The 17,012-nt window shown below is 39.1% G+C and overlaps 2 protein-coding genes across 4 annotated transcripts in view; one reads left to right on the top strand and one right to left on the bottom strand.

Moving 5' to 3' along the window:
* Positions 1-4,411: 4,411 nt before the first annotated feature.
* On the top strand, positions 4,412-6,473 carry LOC106579930 (rho-related GTP-binding protein RhoF). Its single transcript, XM_014160334.2, has 5 exons — positions 4,412-4,546; positions 4,820-4,907; positions 5,262-5,371; positions 5,720-5,854; positions 6,318-6,473. The coding sequence occupies exons 1-5, from the start codon at positions 4,412-4,414 to the stop codon at positions 6,471-6,473; spliced, it is 624 nt and encodes a 207-aa protein (XP_014015809.1).
* A 2,020-nt stretch (positions 6,474-8,493) lies between these two features.
* The window catches only part of LOC106579934 (calcium release-activated calcium channel protein 1), a 15,722-nt gene continuing 7,203 nt past the window's right edge, over positions 8,494-17,012 (bottom strand). For all 3 annotated transcript variants that reach the window (XM_014160340.2, XM_014160339.2, XM_014160337.2), the window contains exon 2: positions 8,494-9,735. In XM_014160340.2, coding sequence (XP_014015815.1) covers positions 9,181-9,735 — 555 coding nt within the window. In that variant the 3' untranslated portion in view covers positions 8,494-9,180. The remainder of the gene's footprint in view (positions 9,736-17,012) is intronic.

The following is a 17,012-nucleotide window of genomic DNA, read 5'->3' as shown; positions in this document are numbered from 1 at the left end:
GAATGGAGTCATGAGAGAATTCAGATGCGTGGGAGCGATGTAGGCGCATTTCAGTGTCCAAGTCTGACATTTTAAACTAACATATGGGTACGAGTGTAAATGGCTACGGAATAGGACTAAATCAAATTTTCTTCACCATACAACAAACACAGGCTCATTCTGTTCAGGAACACCTAGGGTGTAACTGTACCTCAGAGATCATAAACGTTGACACTGTATACTACATGAGTTTTATGATATGGAAATGTAAAGTGCACATTTGGACTCACAGGGGTTTGGCTTGCTTGTATGACATCAAAGTGGTATTTATTATAATCCTCAACGTCTCATCTTTAAAAATTCATCGATTCCTCATAACTTACATTTTTTTCCTCACTCAGACGGCAAACGTTTTGCAAAAGTTGACCAATTAGCGGGAGGGATGGTAGCAACTTGTCATGAACGGTGCTCAAATTCAGAACGGCTGTCAGTCAAAACCCATACAGAGCTGTGAAGCATGTTACTGTGCAGCCACTGCGTTCCAATTTAGGGGCGTATTAGTGTCCAAGTCCGCCATTTTCAACCCATATATGGGTACGAGGGTAAAGAGCTACAGAATAGGACTAAAAGTTTGACTTGATCCGGTCCTATTCTTTAACTTAGATTCTAGGTTAAGATGGCGACTTGAATCCAACATATAAATTAATAATTTGTAGACAAACTGGAATCTGACAACCAAACACAATTCAAAATCACTTTTGCAATAGAGTAAATAGCCTATTAACTTGTCGACAAGTTAACAAATGACAGGCTATGTTGGATTCAGGTCTCCAACTAAACCAAACATAAAAATTGAAGAATAGGATTAAGCCAGTGGCTCAGATGAAACTATCCAAGCATTAGATATCCTTTAAAGGTCCAGTGCAGTCAAAAATTAGATGTATCTTTCCACACTGAGGTTGGAATAATACTGTGAAATTATGAAAAGGATTCATAATACCCTTTTAGTGTAAGAGCTGTTTGAAATGACTTCCTGAAATTTCAGCCTGTTTTGGTGGACAATAATAGAACATTTTGTTTTCCCCTCCCCACTCAGACCACTCCCATACAATCCTAACAAAATTATTGATTGAGAAATTGCTCTCTTGCTATGAAGCTATTTTTGTTTCTTTTTGACCATGTTTTCAATTAAAAATCACATTAAAACCTCTTACATCTAGATGTTCCGCTAGCGGAACGCCTCACCAATATCCAATGGTAGAGCGTGGCGCAAATTACAAATACCTAAAAAATGCAAAACCTTCAATTTTTCAAACATATGACTATTTTACACCATTTTAAAGACAAGACTCTCCTTTATCTAACCACATTGTCCGATTTTCAAAAAGACTTTACAACGAAAGCAAAACATTAGATTATTTCAGAGTACCCAGCCAGAAATAATCAGACACCCATTTTTTAAGCTAGCATATAATGTCACAAAAAACAAAACCACAGCTGAATGCAGCACTAACCTTTGATCTTCATCAGATGACACTCCTAGGACATTCGAACAAAACATGCATGTATTGTATAATAATCAAGTAAATATTTATATCAAAAAACAGCTTTTTACATTAGCATGTTTTGTTCAGAACTAGCATACCCACCGCAAACTTCCGGTGAATTTACTAAATTACTCACGATAAACGTTCACAAAAGACATAACAATTATTTTAAGAATTATAGATACAGAACTCCTTTATGCAATCGCGGTGTCCGATTTTTAAATATATTTTCGGTGAAAGCACATTTTGCAATATTCTGAGTAGATAGCCCGGCCATCATGGCTAGCTATTTTGACACCCACCAAGTTTGGCCCTCACCAAACTCAGATTTACTATAAGAAAAATTGGATTACCTTTGCTGTTCTTCATCAGAATGCACTCCCAGGACTTCTACTTCAACAACAAATGTTGTTTTGGTTCGAAATAATCCATAGTTATATTGAAATGGCGCTGTTTTGTTCATGCGTTCAGGTAACTATCCGAAGGGTGACGCGCGAGCGCATTTCGTGACAATTTTTTTTGAAATATTCCATTACCGTACTTCGAAGCATGTCAAACGCTGTTTAAAATCAATTTTTATGTGATTCTTCTCGTAAAATAGTGATAATATTCCAACCGGGCGACGTTGTATTCGTTCAAACACTGAAAGAAGAAAAATAGAGTCGCCACATGCACGCGTGCGCCAGTGTCATTGTTCTCAGAACGACCACTTTCCAAAACCCCTACTGTTTTTCGCCCAGGGACTGCAGAGTTATCATTCCACGTTCTGGCGCCTTCTGAGAGCCTTAGAAAATGTCACGTTACAGCAGAGATCCTATATTTTCGATAAAGAGGCTACAGAAGGCCAAGAAATGGTCAGACAGGGCACTTCCCATATAGAATCGTCTCAGGTTTTGGCCTGCCATATGAGTTCTGTTATACTCAGACACCATTCAAACAGTTTTAGAAACTTTAGGGTGTTTTCTATCCAAATCAAATAATTATATGCATATTCTAGTTTCTGGGCAGGAGTAATAACCAGATTAAATCGGGTACGTTTTTTTATCCGGCCGTGAAAATACTGCCCCCTATCCTAAACAGGTTAAGGTACTTAATTGCTACCAATAAATTATTTTATATTGAGATAAAAACGCCTACATTGAGCCTTTAAATGTTTATTTGATTGAATTGTGTTTGGTTGACAACACAATATTTTTGTAATATCTTAACTAATGTAATAGTAATTACTCAACCTTAAAATGAGTAACACATCCATGGCCACATTTTGAGGCCTACTGTCTATAAATATATTTTTATGTAATCATTGAAAGCATGCAAAGGTCACAGGTCTGTGGAGATCTTCCCAATTGCTGTAATAATCTGAACAGCATTGATCCCTTGCACCATGTACTTTTAATTTAATCTCAACTACAATCCAAGTCATTTGGTTGTGCTATTAGATTAAGCACAGTGATAACACATTAACTTCTTGTATAAATTCAAAATATCTGACATTGTATTCCAATTTTAATGTTGTTGTGTTTTAAAATGGTTGAAAGCTCAGGGGGAACACATTTAGATGACCACTAAACCAAAAATCCATGTTTATTCCATTGGATATCAACCAAATACTACCCAAATTTCCAAGTTGAAATTGCCCAGTGGGTCGATACTTTGAACAGAATAAAATAATATCATGATTCTGTCCATATAGGCCTACATTAAAATGTATACAGCTAGGCTAGATGGAAAGTAATAGAACTATGGAAAATGTAGGATCTAGATAGTTGGAGAAAATACCTAAATATACAACAATTTTACATTTGTCACATGCGCCAAATAGCACAAGTGTAGACTTTACCGTGAAATGCTTACTTACAAGCCCTTAACCAACAGTGCAGTTCAAGAAGTTAAAATATTTACCAAATAAACGAAAGTTAAAAATTAACACCATACAATAACGAGGCTATATACAGGGGGTACCTGTACCGAGTCAATGTGTGGGGGTACAGGTTAGTCGAGGGAATCTGGAGATGTTGGTGGGGTAAAGTGACTATGCATAGATAATTAACAGTGAGTAGCAGCAGTGTACAAAACAAATGGGGGGGGGAATCAATGTAAATAGTCCGGTGGTCATTTGATTAATTGTTCAGCAGTCTTAAGGCTTGGGGGTAGAAGCTGTTAAGGACCCTTTTGGTCCTAGAATTGGCGCTCCGTGTGGTAGCAGAGGAAAACAGTCATTCATCAGGTGGCAAAATGAAAACAAACACCTTAGTGAGGTGGGATCACTGTTTTTTTTTTTTTAATTAGATTTATATTAGAAATGATTGGATTCTACAAACAAGTACACTATGCATTAGACATTAGTACATAAAGGATCTACTATCTGAATAATGTACGTCATCCCTTAACATTTGATCCACTAGATGACATATGAATTCAATCTGTTTTGAAAGGGAGGAACAGCGCTAATTCTACCATATAGCCATAATGCTACTTGGCTGGTTTCCAGGTCATAGATTAAGCGTTTCCATTTGTTCACTCTCCTGCTAACAGTTTATTTAGTTCTGCAGCTAATGAACAAGAGATTGTCAGGTAGATAGGATAACCTTCCTTTGATTAAATCTTTTCTGGCTTTTGTGTTCCTTGATGAGGCGTTGGTATTGTGTCCATGAAGGAAAGGGGGTTTCTTTCATATGAGGGGTAGGTACTCAATCAAGAGGAGCCTCCTTAAAACCACTGGTAGAAGGTGACAATGGACTGGTAGTCCAGTGCTATTAACTCGCTAGTTTTCTTACTCAGGTTTTTTTGCCATTTATTGTTATCTCAAGTGTCTGCCTCCATTATCTCCTTCAACAAGTGGAGGCTCTTTTGCCACATTTTCATCTAGCTTCTCAGAGAGAAGCATGCTACAGAACATGTCAGGGGTGAGCAGTGGGCATACCAGGAGGCGAGAGGAGTTTAAGGTTGTGATAGTAGGTGATGGTGGATGTGGGAAAACCTCCCTACTCCAGGTTTGCACTAAAGGAGACTTTCCAGAGGTAAGACAACTGACAAAGCCAGCTCACCAGCTGGCTGCTTCTCTTCTCTATTTACACCTTTCAGGGAAAAGGGTATCTATTTACATGATTTATTCAGGTACTATTATTACTCTGCATGTAGACAAATTACTGTGAGGAATGTAATTGACAACACAATTTATATATGCACATGATGACAAAAGAGCAAAGTTAACTTCAACCTTTTTAGCTACCATCTCTGAAATAACATTTAAAAAAACTGGACTTGAAACTCAATTTGTCTATATCTTTCAGAAATATGTTCCATCTGTGTTCGAAAAATGTGTCGCCAACGTGAGGTACAGAGGCGCTGAGTTTCGTCTGAACATCTACGATACTGCAGGTCAGGTCTTACATATCCATGATTTTGAGAGGACCAGTGCACTAACACTTGGCTGAATAGATATCCTGAGTCTTTAGTGGGCGTGTTGTGCTCATAAGTAGTCAGATCTACAGTATCTTAGATATGCAATGACACCCTCTGGTTGTTAAAGAATCATAATACTGTACTTTAAGTGAGTGACTCAGGAGAGTCATAGTAGATTTTAAATAAAGATAAAGGAATAACAGAAGGCTGTCATTGATTTAAGTAGCCAACTATTCTTGAGTGATTTTATTTTCTATTTTTATTTTTTTTGCTATACGATTTTTCATGACAGATTAATAATACACATCCATCTATTTCTGTGTATTTCAGGTCAAGAGGACTATGACCGATTACGCCCTCTGTCCTATCAGAGTGCCAACCTGATATTGATCTGCTATGATGTCACTTGCCCCTCAAGTTATGACAATTTGCTAATCAAGGTACTGCACTCTCTTCTCTTCATACTGTACTGCTCTTCCGTCTGTTTCAGTCCACAGAAGGAGGAAGAAACATTAACATACAGTGCCATACGTTTCATGACATCTACAACATAATTAATGTACCTGAAGATAGGTGACAATGTCAGCTGACAATCAGAAATATATTTGAATACTTGCTTGAGCAAGTACTTATCAGGTTCATGGTAAATTTGTTTAGCAAAGTAGATGCAGTCACCCTCACTAGGATTATTCTATGGACTGTACAAATATCCCACTGACTATACATGTATTTTCACTGCATGACATAGAATGTTTCGAATATCTAACTCTGTTTAGCATATCTTTCAGTGGTTCCCCGAGGTGCATCACTTCTGCCGTGGCGTGCCCATTATCCTGGTAGGATGCAAAACAGACCTGCGGAAAGACAAGGTCTTGGCAAAGAAACTGTGGTCTTTAGGCGAGAACCCCATCACATACATCCAGGTAGAGATTTCCTACATAGCCTTATGAATAACTTTATAGACATTGAATATACTGTATATCTGCCGTACAATTTACATATGTCATTAGTATGGGGTTTATTGAAAATGAAATACAAGTGGTTGAATTAGTGGTTTGTTGGGAAAGGTAGACTTTGATCAGAAGGGTTGAATCAAAAACACCTTCAAAAGATCAATAGCAGTGATGAGATAATGTTAATGACAATGCAAATCCCCACACACCCCAAATCTGTGAGTGATAATCAAAATTCTGAATCACCCTCTCTCCTGGACTAAATTTATTTATCTGACATTTTTATTTCTGGCTAGTTCGTGTCAGGCAGGGAACCTTTGTCATGCAATATTTTCCATTTGAAAAACTCTTAACTGGAAGAGTTTGCTCAGAATAGCCATGAAATGTTTTGTTGGCCTCAATTAAAAATCACTCTCTCTCTCCATCTGAGCAGGGTGAAGAGACCAAAAGGAAGATCAACGCTGACCTCTACTTGGAGTGTTCAGCCAAATACAAGGAGAATGTGGAGGAAATATTCAGAGAGGCTATCAAACGAGCCATTGCAGCAACAAGGAAGGCAAAATGGAAAGGATTCTGTGCCTTTCTGTGACCCAAGAGATAATGCTATCCACCACAGTGAGCTCCTGATAGTGCTCTAGCCCTATACTCTCAGGGAAAACACAGATGACTCCTCCCTATGACAAGTCCTCTTACATTTTGATGCTGCATGTCCGCTGCATTTTACCGTCTGCTAATCCACTTCCTTTGTGTGGTTTTCCTTCCTGCTAAATCTCCTAAATGTATTTCTTTAAAAGAAATGGACAATGCCCTCACGTTATAGACCCACAAATAAGGAAAATGGGTCTTCAACAATTTGAGCAGGACATTGTAAATACCATTGTTTTCCATATTGATGCATCCAATATTTTTCATTCAAAAGGTTGACTCAAACAGTAATTCAAAGTACATCTCATAAGTTTTTTAACTTTATGAATAAATGAAGCAACATAAGATGGATTTTCTTATATAATTCTTTATTCAGTAGGCATAGGGTTGTTATGCATAACGTAATCAAATATACAAAATGCATAATGATTGTCTAAAAGAGGTCATATCAATCCAATCCTCTGCCCTTTGGAGTCTCACCACAATGTAACAGATTTACAGTATAAGACAATGATTTGGCACCAGACAATGCAGTGTATTCATATGGTAAACATATTGTGTGGGGTTTCATAAGCCCCAGGCACTCAAAGACCTCTTACAAATCTTGGCCTCAAATGGCATTTAAGGGGGATGTTACAATCATCATACAGTATACACTGAGTCTACAAAACATTAAGGACACCTTCCTGATATTGAATAGCACCCTCCCTTTTGCCCTCAGAACAGCCTCAATTTGTCGGGCATGCACTCGACAAGGTGTCGAAAGCATTCTGGGTTGACTCCAATATTTCCCACAGTTGTGTCAAGTTGGCTGGAGGACCATATGAAATAGAGAACACTTATTCACAATTGACTCAAATAATAAAAACAGCAGAAGATTATGTGCACTTGGGTCACATTAAAAGGTCAAAGACAAAGATCTGAATATTTTGCCTCCATAAAAATGCATATACTAATTTGCCCTCTAGTTTGAAGTATTTCCTCTAGCAGAAGCTACTTGTTTTGCATTTATGACATCAAACAGAGCTTTACAATATCGTTAAGAAAAGTACTTCACATTGAAGATGGTATTTCAGCCTGACATGAACTGGGAACCATATCCCAACCAACCTGTCTAATAATTACAATGTAGAGGAAAAGGATAAACAAATACACTACCGTTCAAAAGTTTGGGTCACTTAGAAATGTCCTTGTTTTTTAAAGAAAAGCACATTTTTGGTCCGTAAAAATAACATTAAAGATCAGAAATATAGTGTAGGCCAGCATCCCGGAGTCACCTCTTCGCTGTTGAGACTGGTGTTTTGCGTACTATTTAATGAAGCTGCCAGTTCAGGACTTGTGAGGCATCTGTTTCTCAAACTAGACACTAATGTACTTGTCCTCTTGCTCAGTTGTGCACCAGGGCCTCCCACTCTTCTTTCTATTCTGGTTGGAGACTGTTCTGTGAAGGGAGTAGTACACAGCATTGTACAAGATCTTCAGTTCCTTGGCAATTTCTCACATGGAATAGCCTGACGAGTTTCAGAAGAAAGTTATTTGTTTCTAGACATTAAGCTCCAGATATTCAACTAGTCTAAAGAAGGACAGTTTTATTGCTTCTTTAATTAGCACACGTTTTCAGCTGTGCTAACAATTGCAAAGGGGTTTTCTAATGATCAATTAGCCTTTTAAAATTATAAACTTGGATTAGCTAACACAGCATGCCATTGGAGCACAGGAGTGATGGTTGCTGATAAATGGGCCTTTGTACGCCTATGTAGATATTCCATAAAAAATCTGACGTTTCCATACATTTACAATGTATTTCTGATCAAATTGATGTTATTTTAAAATGGACAAAAAAGTGCTTTTCTTTAAAAAATAAGGACATTTCTAAGTGACCCCAAACTTTTGAACGGTAGTGTACATTTCAAATTCCACACTTGTATTTGTCTGTCATGTAACAGTAGCGTGCTTAAAATACATTAGCTCATCAAATGACAGAGCAAATCTGATCAATTGTACTGACTTTAAAATATGTAAGGTATATATTTGACTGACTAAAAATCTAAATTCTGCTCTTCCCTTGCACCAGCACTACAACAGCAGTTATTACATATTATGCTCTTCTGACCAGTTTTCCTTTCATGGAAATTGGCCGGTTATCATTTTGTTAAATTAAAATCCAACTGCTTTACAAATTGTTATCTTACAGTATGTTCATCCCACACTTTGTGTGCCCCAGCCACCATAAACAGAACTTAGTGTAGTTGTGTATTGTGACATAACTACAAATATTATCTATGTAATGAAGATGTACAAAATATTTAAAAACCAATTTCACAGATGCTCACTCACATTCAGCTATTCAGATCTGTTTCTGAAGCCTTAAGGAAGACAATAGACATGCAGCAAAGTAAAAAAAGTGGCTTGAGTCCAAACTAGTGAACAATACAAAGCAAATTCTTCTGACCTCTCACCAACTATTTACACAAGTAGAAAAAGGCCTAGAGCAGAGTCCAAATCCCAATACAAAACATCTGAAGAAATATGATATTACTATATAAAGTATCCTTTCTCATGGTGCTCATACAAACAGATACAAAAAAAAGTCACTAATACATTTCTTACAGCTGTGTACTGCTCCAACTCCCTACTTGTGTGTGCTCCCGTTAGGGGAAGTCGGAGGAGGGCTGCAGACTGGTTGTCTCCGCCCTGTAGTCCAGCTGGTTCTGCAGCCGGGTGATATTGGACAGCGCCTCCAGCTCCTGAAACTGACGGTCAGTTTTGTGACTGACCAGAGAGCGGTAGAAGTGCACAGCGAACACAATAAAAACCAGTCCAAACGGCACCATAATGGAGGTGGAGACAATGGCTGCCTCCCTTCCATAATTGTTGGTGATATTTTTAACAGTTGGGGGACTGAGGGGCAGGAACTTGACCCAGCACAGCAGAACCACCTCGGCCAGGAAGAGAAGGGTGCCGATGACAGTGGAGAAGGCCCAGGCCAGCTCAATGTAGCAGTGCATGCGCTCATGGGGCGATTCGTTGATCGAGTTCAAGTTGTGAACGTTGCTGACGGCCTCCAGGTTTGGCAGGATGCAGGTGCTGATCATCAGGGCGAAAAGGTGCACTGCCACAAGGACAGTGGTGCAGGCGCTGAAGGCTATCAGCAGCCCCTGGGGATACACATGATTTTGCTCCAGCTGCACCTCCACCATAGCCACCTGAAAGAGACACGATTGCACACGGTTACAGCTTGACTGAAAGAGCAATGTGCAAACAGGATGAGGAATCAGAACAATCTGAACAAAGACGATGTAATTTAAAGCTCAACCACTGCATGTGACAATTCCATGTTCTCTCTCTATAGAGGGGTTGCGGTTGTGTTACAAATCACCTAGCAACCACACCGGGCGCCATGTTGGAAGACCAGTCAGTCTGGTGGAACTTTGTTGCCCTATGTCCCCCAATCGTATATGGCTGACTGTTTTGCTACCACCGAAAAACAACTCAGGAAGATTTCCCATTATTTAGTTTTTTCTAAGCACCCAGAATACAGAGGCAGTGGAAGAACCTATTCAAGTTAAATATATTTAGAAAATTATAAAAAAATGTACTGTATTATTAGCTAGTTAGCTAGCTATTCAGTATGATAAGTTAAGTGAATTAAATATCGCCACCCAGCTAGGTAAATTCGTATTAGCTAGCTAGCTATCTTGTAGCCAACATTTGCCTTGACAGCGTTGCACACTCTTGGCATTCTCTCAACCTGCTTCACCTGGAAGGCTTTTCCAACAGTCTTGAAGGAGTTCCCACATATGCTGAGGACTTGTTGGCTGCTTTTCCTTCACTCCGCGGTCCAACTCTTCCCAAACCATCTCAATTGGTTTGAGGTCGGGTGATTGGAGGCCGGGTCATCTGATGCAGCACTCTCCTCCTAGGTCAAATAGCCCTTACACAGCCTGGAGGTGTGTTTTGGGTCATTGTCCTCTTGAAAAACTAATTATTGTCCCACTAAACGCAAACCAGATGGGATGGCATATCGCTGCAGAATGTTGTGGTAGCCATGCTGGTTAAGTGTGCCTTGAATTCTAAATAAATCACAGGCAGTGTCACCAGCAAAGCGTCACGTGGGAACCACACATGCAGAGATCATCAACTCACCTACTTTGCGTCTCACAAAGACACGGCGCTTGGAACCAAAAATCTCAAATTTGGACTCATCAGACCAAAGGACAGATTTTCACCGGTCTAATGTCCATTGCTTGTGTTCTTGGCCCAAGCAAGTCTCTTCTTATTATTGATGTCCTTTAGTAGTGGTTTCTTTTCTGCAATTCAACCATTAAGGCCTGCTTCACACCAGTGTCCTCTGAACAGTTGATGTTGAGATGTCTTATTTAACTCTGAAGCATTTATTTGGGCTGCAGCAGAGGTAACTCTGGGTCTTCCTTTCCTGTTGAGGTCCTCATGAGAGTCAGTTTCATCATAGCGCTTGATGTTTTTGCGACTGCACTTAAAGAAACTTTCAAAGTTCTTGAAATTTTCCGGATCGACTGACCTTTATGTCTTAAAGTAATGATGGACAGTCGTTTCTCTTTGCTGATTTGAGCTGTTCTTGCCATAATATGGACTTAGCCCTATTTGGTAAAAGACCATCTTCTCTATACCACCCCTACACAACCGATTGGCTGAAATACATTAACGAAAGAAATTCCACAAATGTGACTCACCACCTGGTTTCGGTCTTATGTAGCAAAACTTGATGTATTTTTTTAATTGGATAAAAGTAGACTCAGAGTGACAAAATGGTATATTACACAGCATGTTTGTTGGAACAATGGGAAGTAATTTAGCTTTGAAAGTTGACACATTTGTAAACTCACTTTTGAGAAAAGGGCCCTTGAATGTTTTGGTACCTACTGGAGAGCTCTGTTGTCTACGCCCATTCAGCATTGTTCACACCCTCTTAAGCAAGCCCCACCCATCTCTTTAAGGATTCACATGAGGTCATGTGCTAAACAGTGAGTAGTGTAGTAAAGATTATGACTAAAAATAGTAGCCTACAAGGAAAAATTCCAGGTAAACAGAAAGTATCCAGATAAAAATAGTTCATAAATATTAGATGACGCTGACCGAGACACACTTGTCTGAATTGATGGGTCATGTGAAAGAAATGCTATAACCCCCCCCCCAGCCACATCCACTGGTGGAAAAAGTACTAAATTGTCATACTTGAGTAAAAGTCATTTCAAATTCCTTACATTAAAACAAGACAGCACAATCTCTTGTTTTTTTATTGAAGGATAGCCAGGGGCACACTGCAAAATTTACAAACAAAGCATGTGTTTAGTGAGTCTGCCAGATCAGATGCAGTAGGGATGTTCTCTTGATAAGTGTGTGAATTGGACAATTTTCCTGTCAAAATGTAACAAGTACTTTTGGGTGTCATTGAAAATGTATGGAGTAAAAAGTACCTTTTCTTTCTGAATGTAGTGAAGTAAAAGTTGCCAAAAATATAAATAATGTACAGATACCCCCAAAAAATACTTTAGAACTTTAACCTGTTAGGGCTAGGGGGCAGTATTTGCACAGCTGGATAAAAAAAATGTACCCGATTTAATCTGGTTACTAATCCTACCCAGTAACTAGAATATGCATATACTTATTATATATGGATAGAAAACACTCTAAAGTTTCTAAAACTGTTTGAATGGTGTCTGAGTATAACAGAACTCATTTGGCAGGCAAAACCCTGAGACATTTTCTGACAGGAAGTGGATACCTGATGTGTTGTATTACCTTTAAACCTATGCCATTGAAAAACACAGGGGCTGAGGAATATTTTGGCACTTCCTATTGCTTCCACTAGATGTCACCAGCCTTTACAAAGTGTTTTGAGTCTTCTGGAGGGAGATCTGACCGAACAAGAGCCATGGAACGATGATGGCCCATTAGACACCTGGCGCGCGAGTTCATGTTGGGTACCCTCGTTCCAATACGTTATAAAAGAGTATGCATTCGTCCACCTTGAATATGATTCACTTTCTGGTTAAAAAAGGCCCTAATGATTTATGCTATACAACGTTTGACATGTTTGAACGAACGTAAATATATTTTTTCCCCTCGTTCATGAAGTGAAGTCCGGCGGGCTTAGATCATGTGCTAACAAGACGGAGATTTTTGGACATAAATGATGAGCTTTTTTGAACAAAACTACATTCGTTATGGACCTGTGATACCTGGAAGTGACATCTGATGAAGAGAATCAAAGGTAATGGATTATTTACATAGTATTTTCGATTTTAGATCTCCCCAACATGACGACTAGTCTGTATCGCAACGCGTATTTTTCTGGGCGCAGTGCTCAGATTATTGCAAAGTGTGATTTCCCAGTAAGGTTATTTTTAAATCTGGCAAGTTGATTGCGTTCAAGAGATGTAAATCTATAATTCTTTAAATGACAATATAATATTTTACCAATGTTTTCTAATTTTAATTATTTAATTTGTGGTGCTGACTTGACTGCCGGTTATTGGAGGGAAACGATTTCCTCAACATCAATGCCATAGTAAAACGCTGTTTTTGGATATAAATATGAACTTGATAGAACTAAAAATGCATGCATTGTCTAACATAATGTCCTAGGAGTGTCATCTGATGGAGATTGTAAAAGGTTAGTGCATCATTTTAGCTGGTTTTATGGTTTTGGTGACCCTGTCTTTGAATTGACAAAACATTACACACAACTCTTGTAAATGTACTGTCCTAACATACTCTAAATTTATGCTTTTGCCGTAAAACCTTTTTGAAATCGTAAAACGTGGTTAGATTAAGGAGATGTTTATCTTTCAAAGGGTGTAAAATAGTTGTATGTTTGAAAAATTTGAATTTTGACATTTATTTGGATTCAAATTTGCCGCTCTTGAAATGCACCTGCTGTTGATGGAGTGCACCACGGGGGGGACGCCTGCGTCCCACCTAGCCCATAGAGGTTAAAGTATTTTTACCGAAGTACTTTTGGCTACTGCCCAAATGCCTTCACACTAGTACATTAGCATACTTTATACTGTTACACATGCACTTATCACATAGTATTCCATACATAAGTTAAGGCCATGAGTTGAAACCTGAGTGAGGTGCACATGTACAGTACATAAACAGATGCATGCGCAATATATTTATGTGGATGCGCCATATTTGTGTGGTGGACACTTGATACCACAATGATATCATGTGACCGTATGTCACAAAATCATGTTACGACCACATATCAATATTCATTTTTATATATACAGTTGAAGTCGGAACTTTACATACACTTAGGTTGGAGTCATTAAAACTCGTTTTTCAACCACACCACCAATTTCTTGTTAACAAACTATAGTTTTGGCAAGTCGGTTAAGACATCATGCATGATAAGACATTTTTCCAACAATTGTTTACAGACAGATTATTTCATTTATAATTCACTATATCACAATTCCAGTGAGTCAGAAGTTTACATACACTAAGTTGACTGTGCCTTTAAACTTACTCGGAAAATTCCAGACCTTTGTCGATAGCGCCTGATAAATTCAGGGCAGTAGCAACATATTTGCAGTTCTCACGTTAACTCTTTATAAAAAAACTGCAGTAAAAATAATTATCTACGCATAACGAGCAGCTCATTTTATAGACACAAGATTCTACGCCACTGAACAATCTGAAATGTAGAAAATAGGAAAAATAAAGAAAAACCCTGGAATGAGTAGGTGTGTCCAAACTTTTGACTGGAACTAAGTATTCAGACCCTTTGCTTATGAGACTTGAAATTGAGCTCAGGTGCATCCTGTTCCCATTGATCATCCTTGAGATGTTTCTCCAACTTGACTGGAGTCCACCTGCGGTAAATTCAATTGATTGGCCATGATTTGGAAAGGCACACAAAATTAAATAAAAGCAAAATGTATTGGTCACATACACAAATTTAGCAGATGTTATTGCGGGTGTAACGAAAAATGTAAAATGAAATGCTTGTGTTCCTAGCTCCAACAGTGCAGTAATATCTAACAATTCACAACAATACACATTCATCTAAAAGTAAAATAATGGAATTAAGAAATATATAAATATTAGATTAAGCAATGTTGGAGTGGCATTGACTAAAATACAGTATATTGTTATGAGATGTGTAAAGCAGTATGTAAACATTATTAAAGTGACTAGTGTTCCATTATTAAAGTAGCAGTGATTCAAGTCTATGCATATAGGGCAGCAGCCTCTAAGGTGCAGGGTTGCGTAACCGGGTTTTAGCCGGCTAGTGATGGCTATTTAACCTCTTACATCTAGACGTTCCGCTAGCGGAACACCTGCTCCAATATCCAATGATAGGCGTGGCGCGAATTACAAATTCCTCAAAAATACAAAAACTTCAATTTTTCAAACATATGACTATTTCACAGCATTTTAAAGACAAGACTCTCCTTTATCTAACCACACTGTCCGATTTCAAAGGCTTTACAGAGAAAGCAAAACATTAGATTATGTCAGCTGAGTACCAAGCCAGAAATAATCAGACACCCATTTTTCAAGCTAGCATATAATGTCACAAAAACCCAGAAGACAGCTAAATGCAGCACTAACCTTTGATGATCTTCATCAGATGACACACCTAGGACATTATGTTATACAATACATGCATGTTTTGTTCAATCAAGTTCATATTTATATCAAAAAACAGCTTTTTACATTAGCATGTGACATTCAGAACTAGCATACCCCCCGCAAACTTCCGGAGGAATTTGCTAATAATTTACTAAATTACTCACGATAAAACGTTCACAAAAAGCATAACAATTATTTTAAGAATTATAGATACAGAACTCCTCTATGCACTCGATATGTCCGATTTTAAAATAGCTTTTTGGTGAAAGCACATTTTGCAATATTCTAAGTACATAGCCCAGCCATCACGGGCTAGCTATTTAGACACCCGGCCAGTTTAGCACTCACCAATATCAGATTTACTATTATAAAAGTTTGATTACCTTTTGTTGTCTTCATCAGAATGCACTCCCAGGACTGCTACTTCAATAACAAATGTTGGTTTGGTCCAAAATAATCCATCGTTATATCCGAATAGCGGCGTCTTGTTCGTGCGTCCCAGACACTATCCGAAATGGTAAATAAGGGTCGTGCGCAAGGCGCAATTCGTGACAAAAAAAATTCTAAATATTCCATTACCGTACTTCGAAGCATGTCAACCGCTGTTTAAAATCAATTTTTATGCCATTTTTCTCGTAGAAAAGCGATAATATTCCGACCGGGAATCTCCTTTTCGGCAAACAGAGGGAAAAAAAAAATATCACAAAGACGGGGGCGGCCAGGTCACGCGCCTAAGCCCACAGTCCCTTGATCGGCCACTTGAGAAAGGCGATAATGTGTTTCAGCCTGGGGCTGGGATGACGACATTCTGTTTTTTCCCGGGCTCTGAGCGCCCATGGACGACGTAGGAAGTGTCACGTTAGAGCAGAGATCCTTTGTAAAAGATAGAGATGGCAAAGAAGTTCCAGAAATGGTCAGACAGGCCACTTCCTGTAAAGGAATCTCTCAGGTTTTGACCTGCCATTTGAGTTCTGTTATACTCACAGACACCATTCAAACAGTTTTAGAAACTTTAGGGTGTTTTCTATCCATATATAATAAGTATATGCATATTCTAGTTACTGGGTAGGATTAGTAACCAGATTAAATCGGTACGTTTTTTATCCAGCCGTGAAAATACTGCCCCCTAGCCATAAGAGGTTAACAGTCGCCTTGAGATTGAAAAAAAGCTTCTGTCTCTCAGTTCCAGCTTTGACGCACCGGTACTGACCTCGCCTTTTGGATGACAGCGGGGTGAACAGGCCGTGGCTCAGGTTGTTTATGTCCTTGATGTCGTTTTTGGCCTTTCTGTGACATCGGGTGCTGTAGGTGTCCTGCAGGGCAGGTAGTTTGCCCTGTCTATATAAGGTCCCACAGTTGACAGTGCATGTCAGAGCAAAAACCAAGCCATGAGGTCAAAGTAATTGTCTGTAGAGCTCCGAGACAGGATTGTGTTGAGGCACAGATCTGGGGAAAGGTACCAAAACATTTCTGCAGTATTGAAGGTCCCCAAGGACACAATGGAAGAACTTTGGAACCACCGCTGGCCGCCCGGCCAAACTGAGCAATCAGGGGAGAAGAGCATTGGTCAGGGAGGTGACCAAGAACCCAATGGTCACTGACAGAGCTCCAGAGTTCCTCTGTGGAGATGGTAGAATCTTCCAGAAGGACAATCATCTCTGTAGCACTCCACCAATCAGGACTTTATGGTAGTGGCTAGACAGAAGCCACTCCTTAGGAAAAGGCACATGACAGACCACTTGGAGACTCTCAGACCATGAGAAACAAGATTCTCTGGTCTGATGAAACCAAGACTGAACTCTTTGTCCTGAATGCCAAGCGTCACGTCTGGAGGACACCTGGCACCATCGCTGCGGTG

This window comes from Salmo salar, chromosome ssa20, assembly GCF_905237065.1.
Source record: "Salmo salar chromosome ssa20, Ssal_v3.1, whole genome shotgun sequence".
NCBI lineage: Eukaryota > Metazoa > Chordata > Actinopteri > Salmoniformes > Salmonidae > Salmo > Salmo salar.
This window is presented reverse-complemented; position numbering and strand designations above follow the sequence as displayed.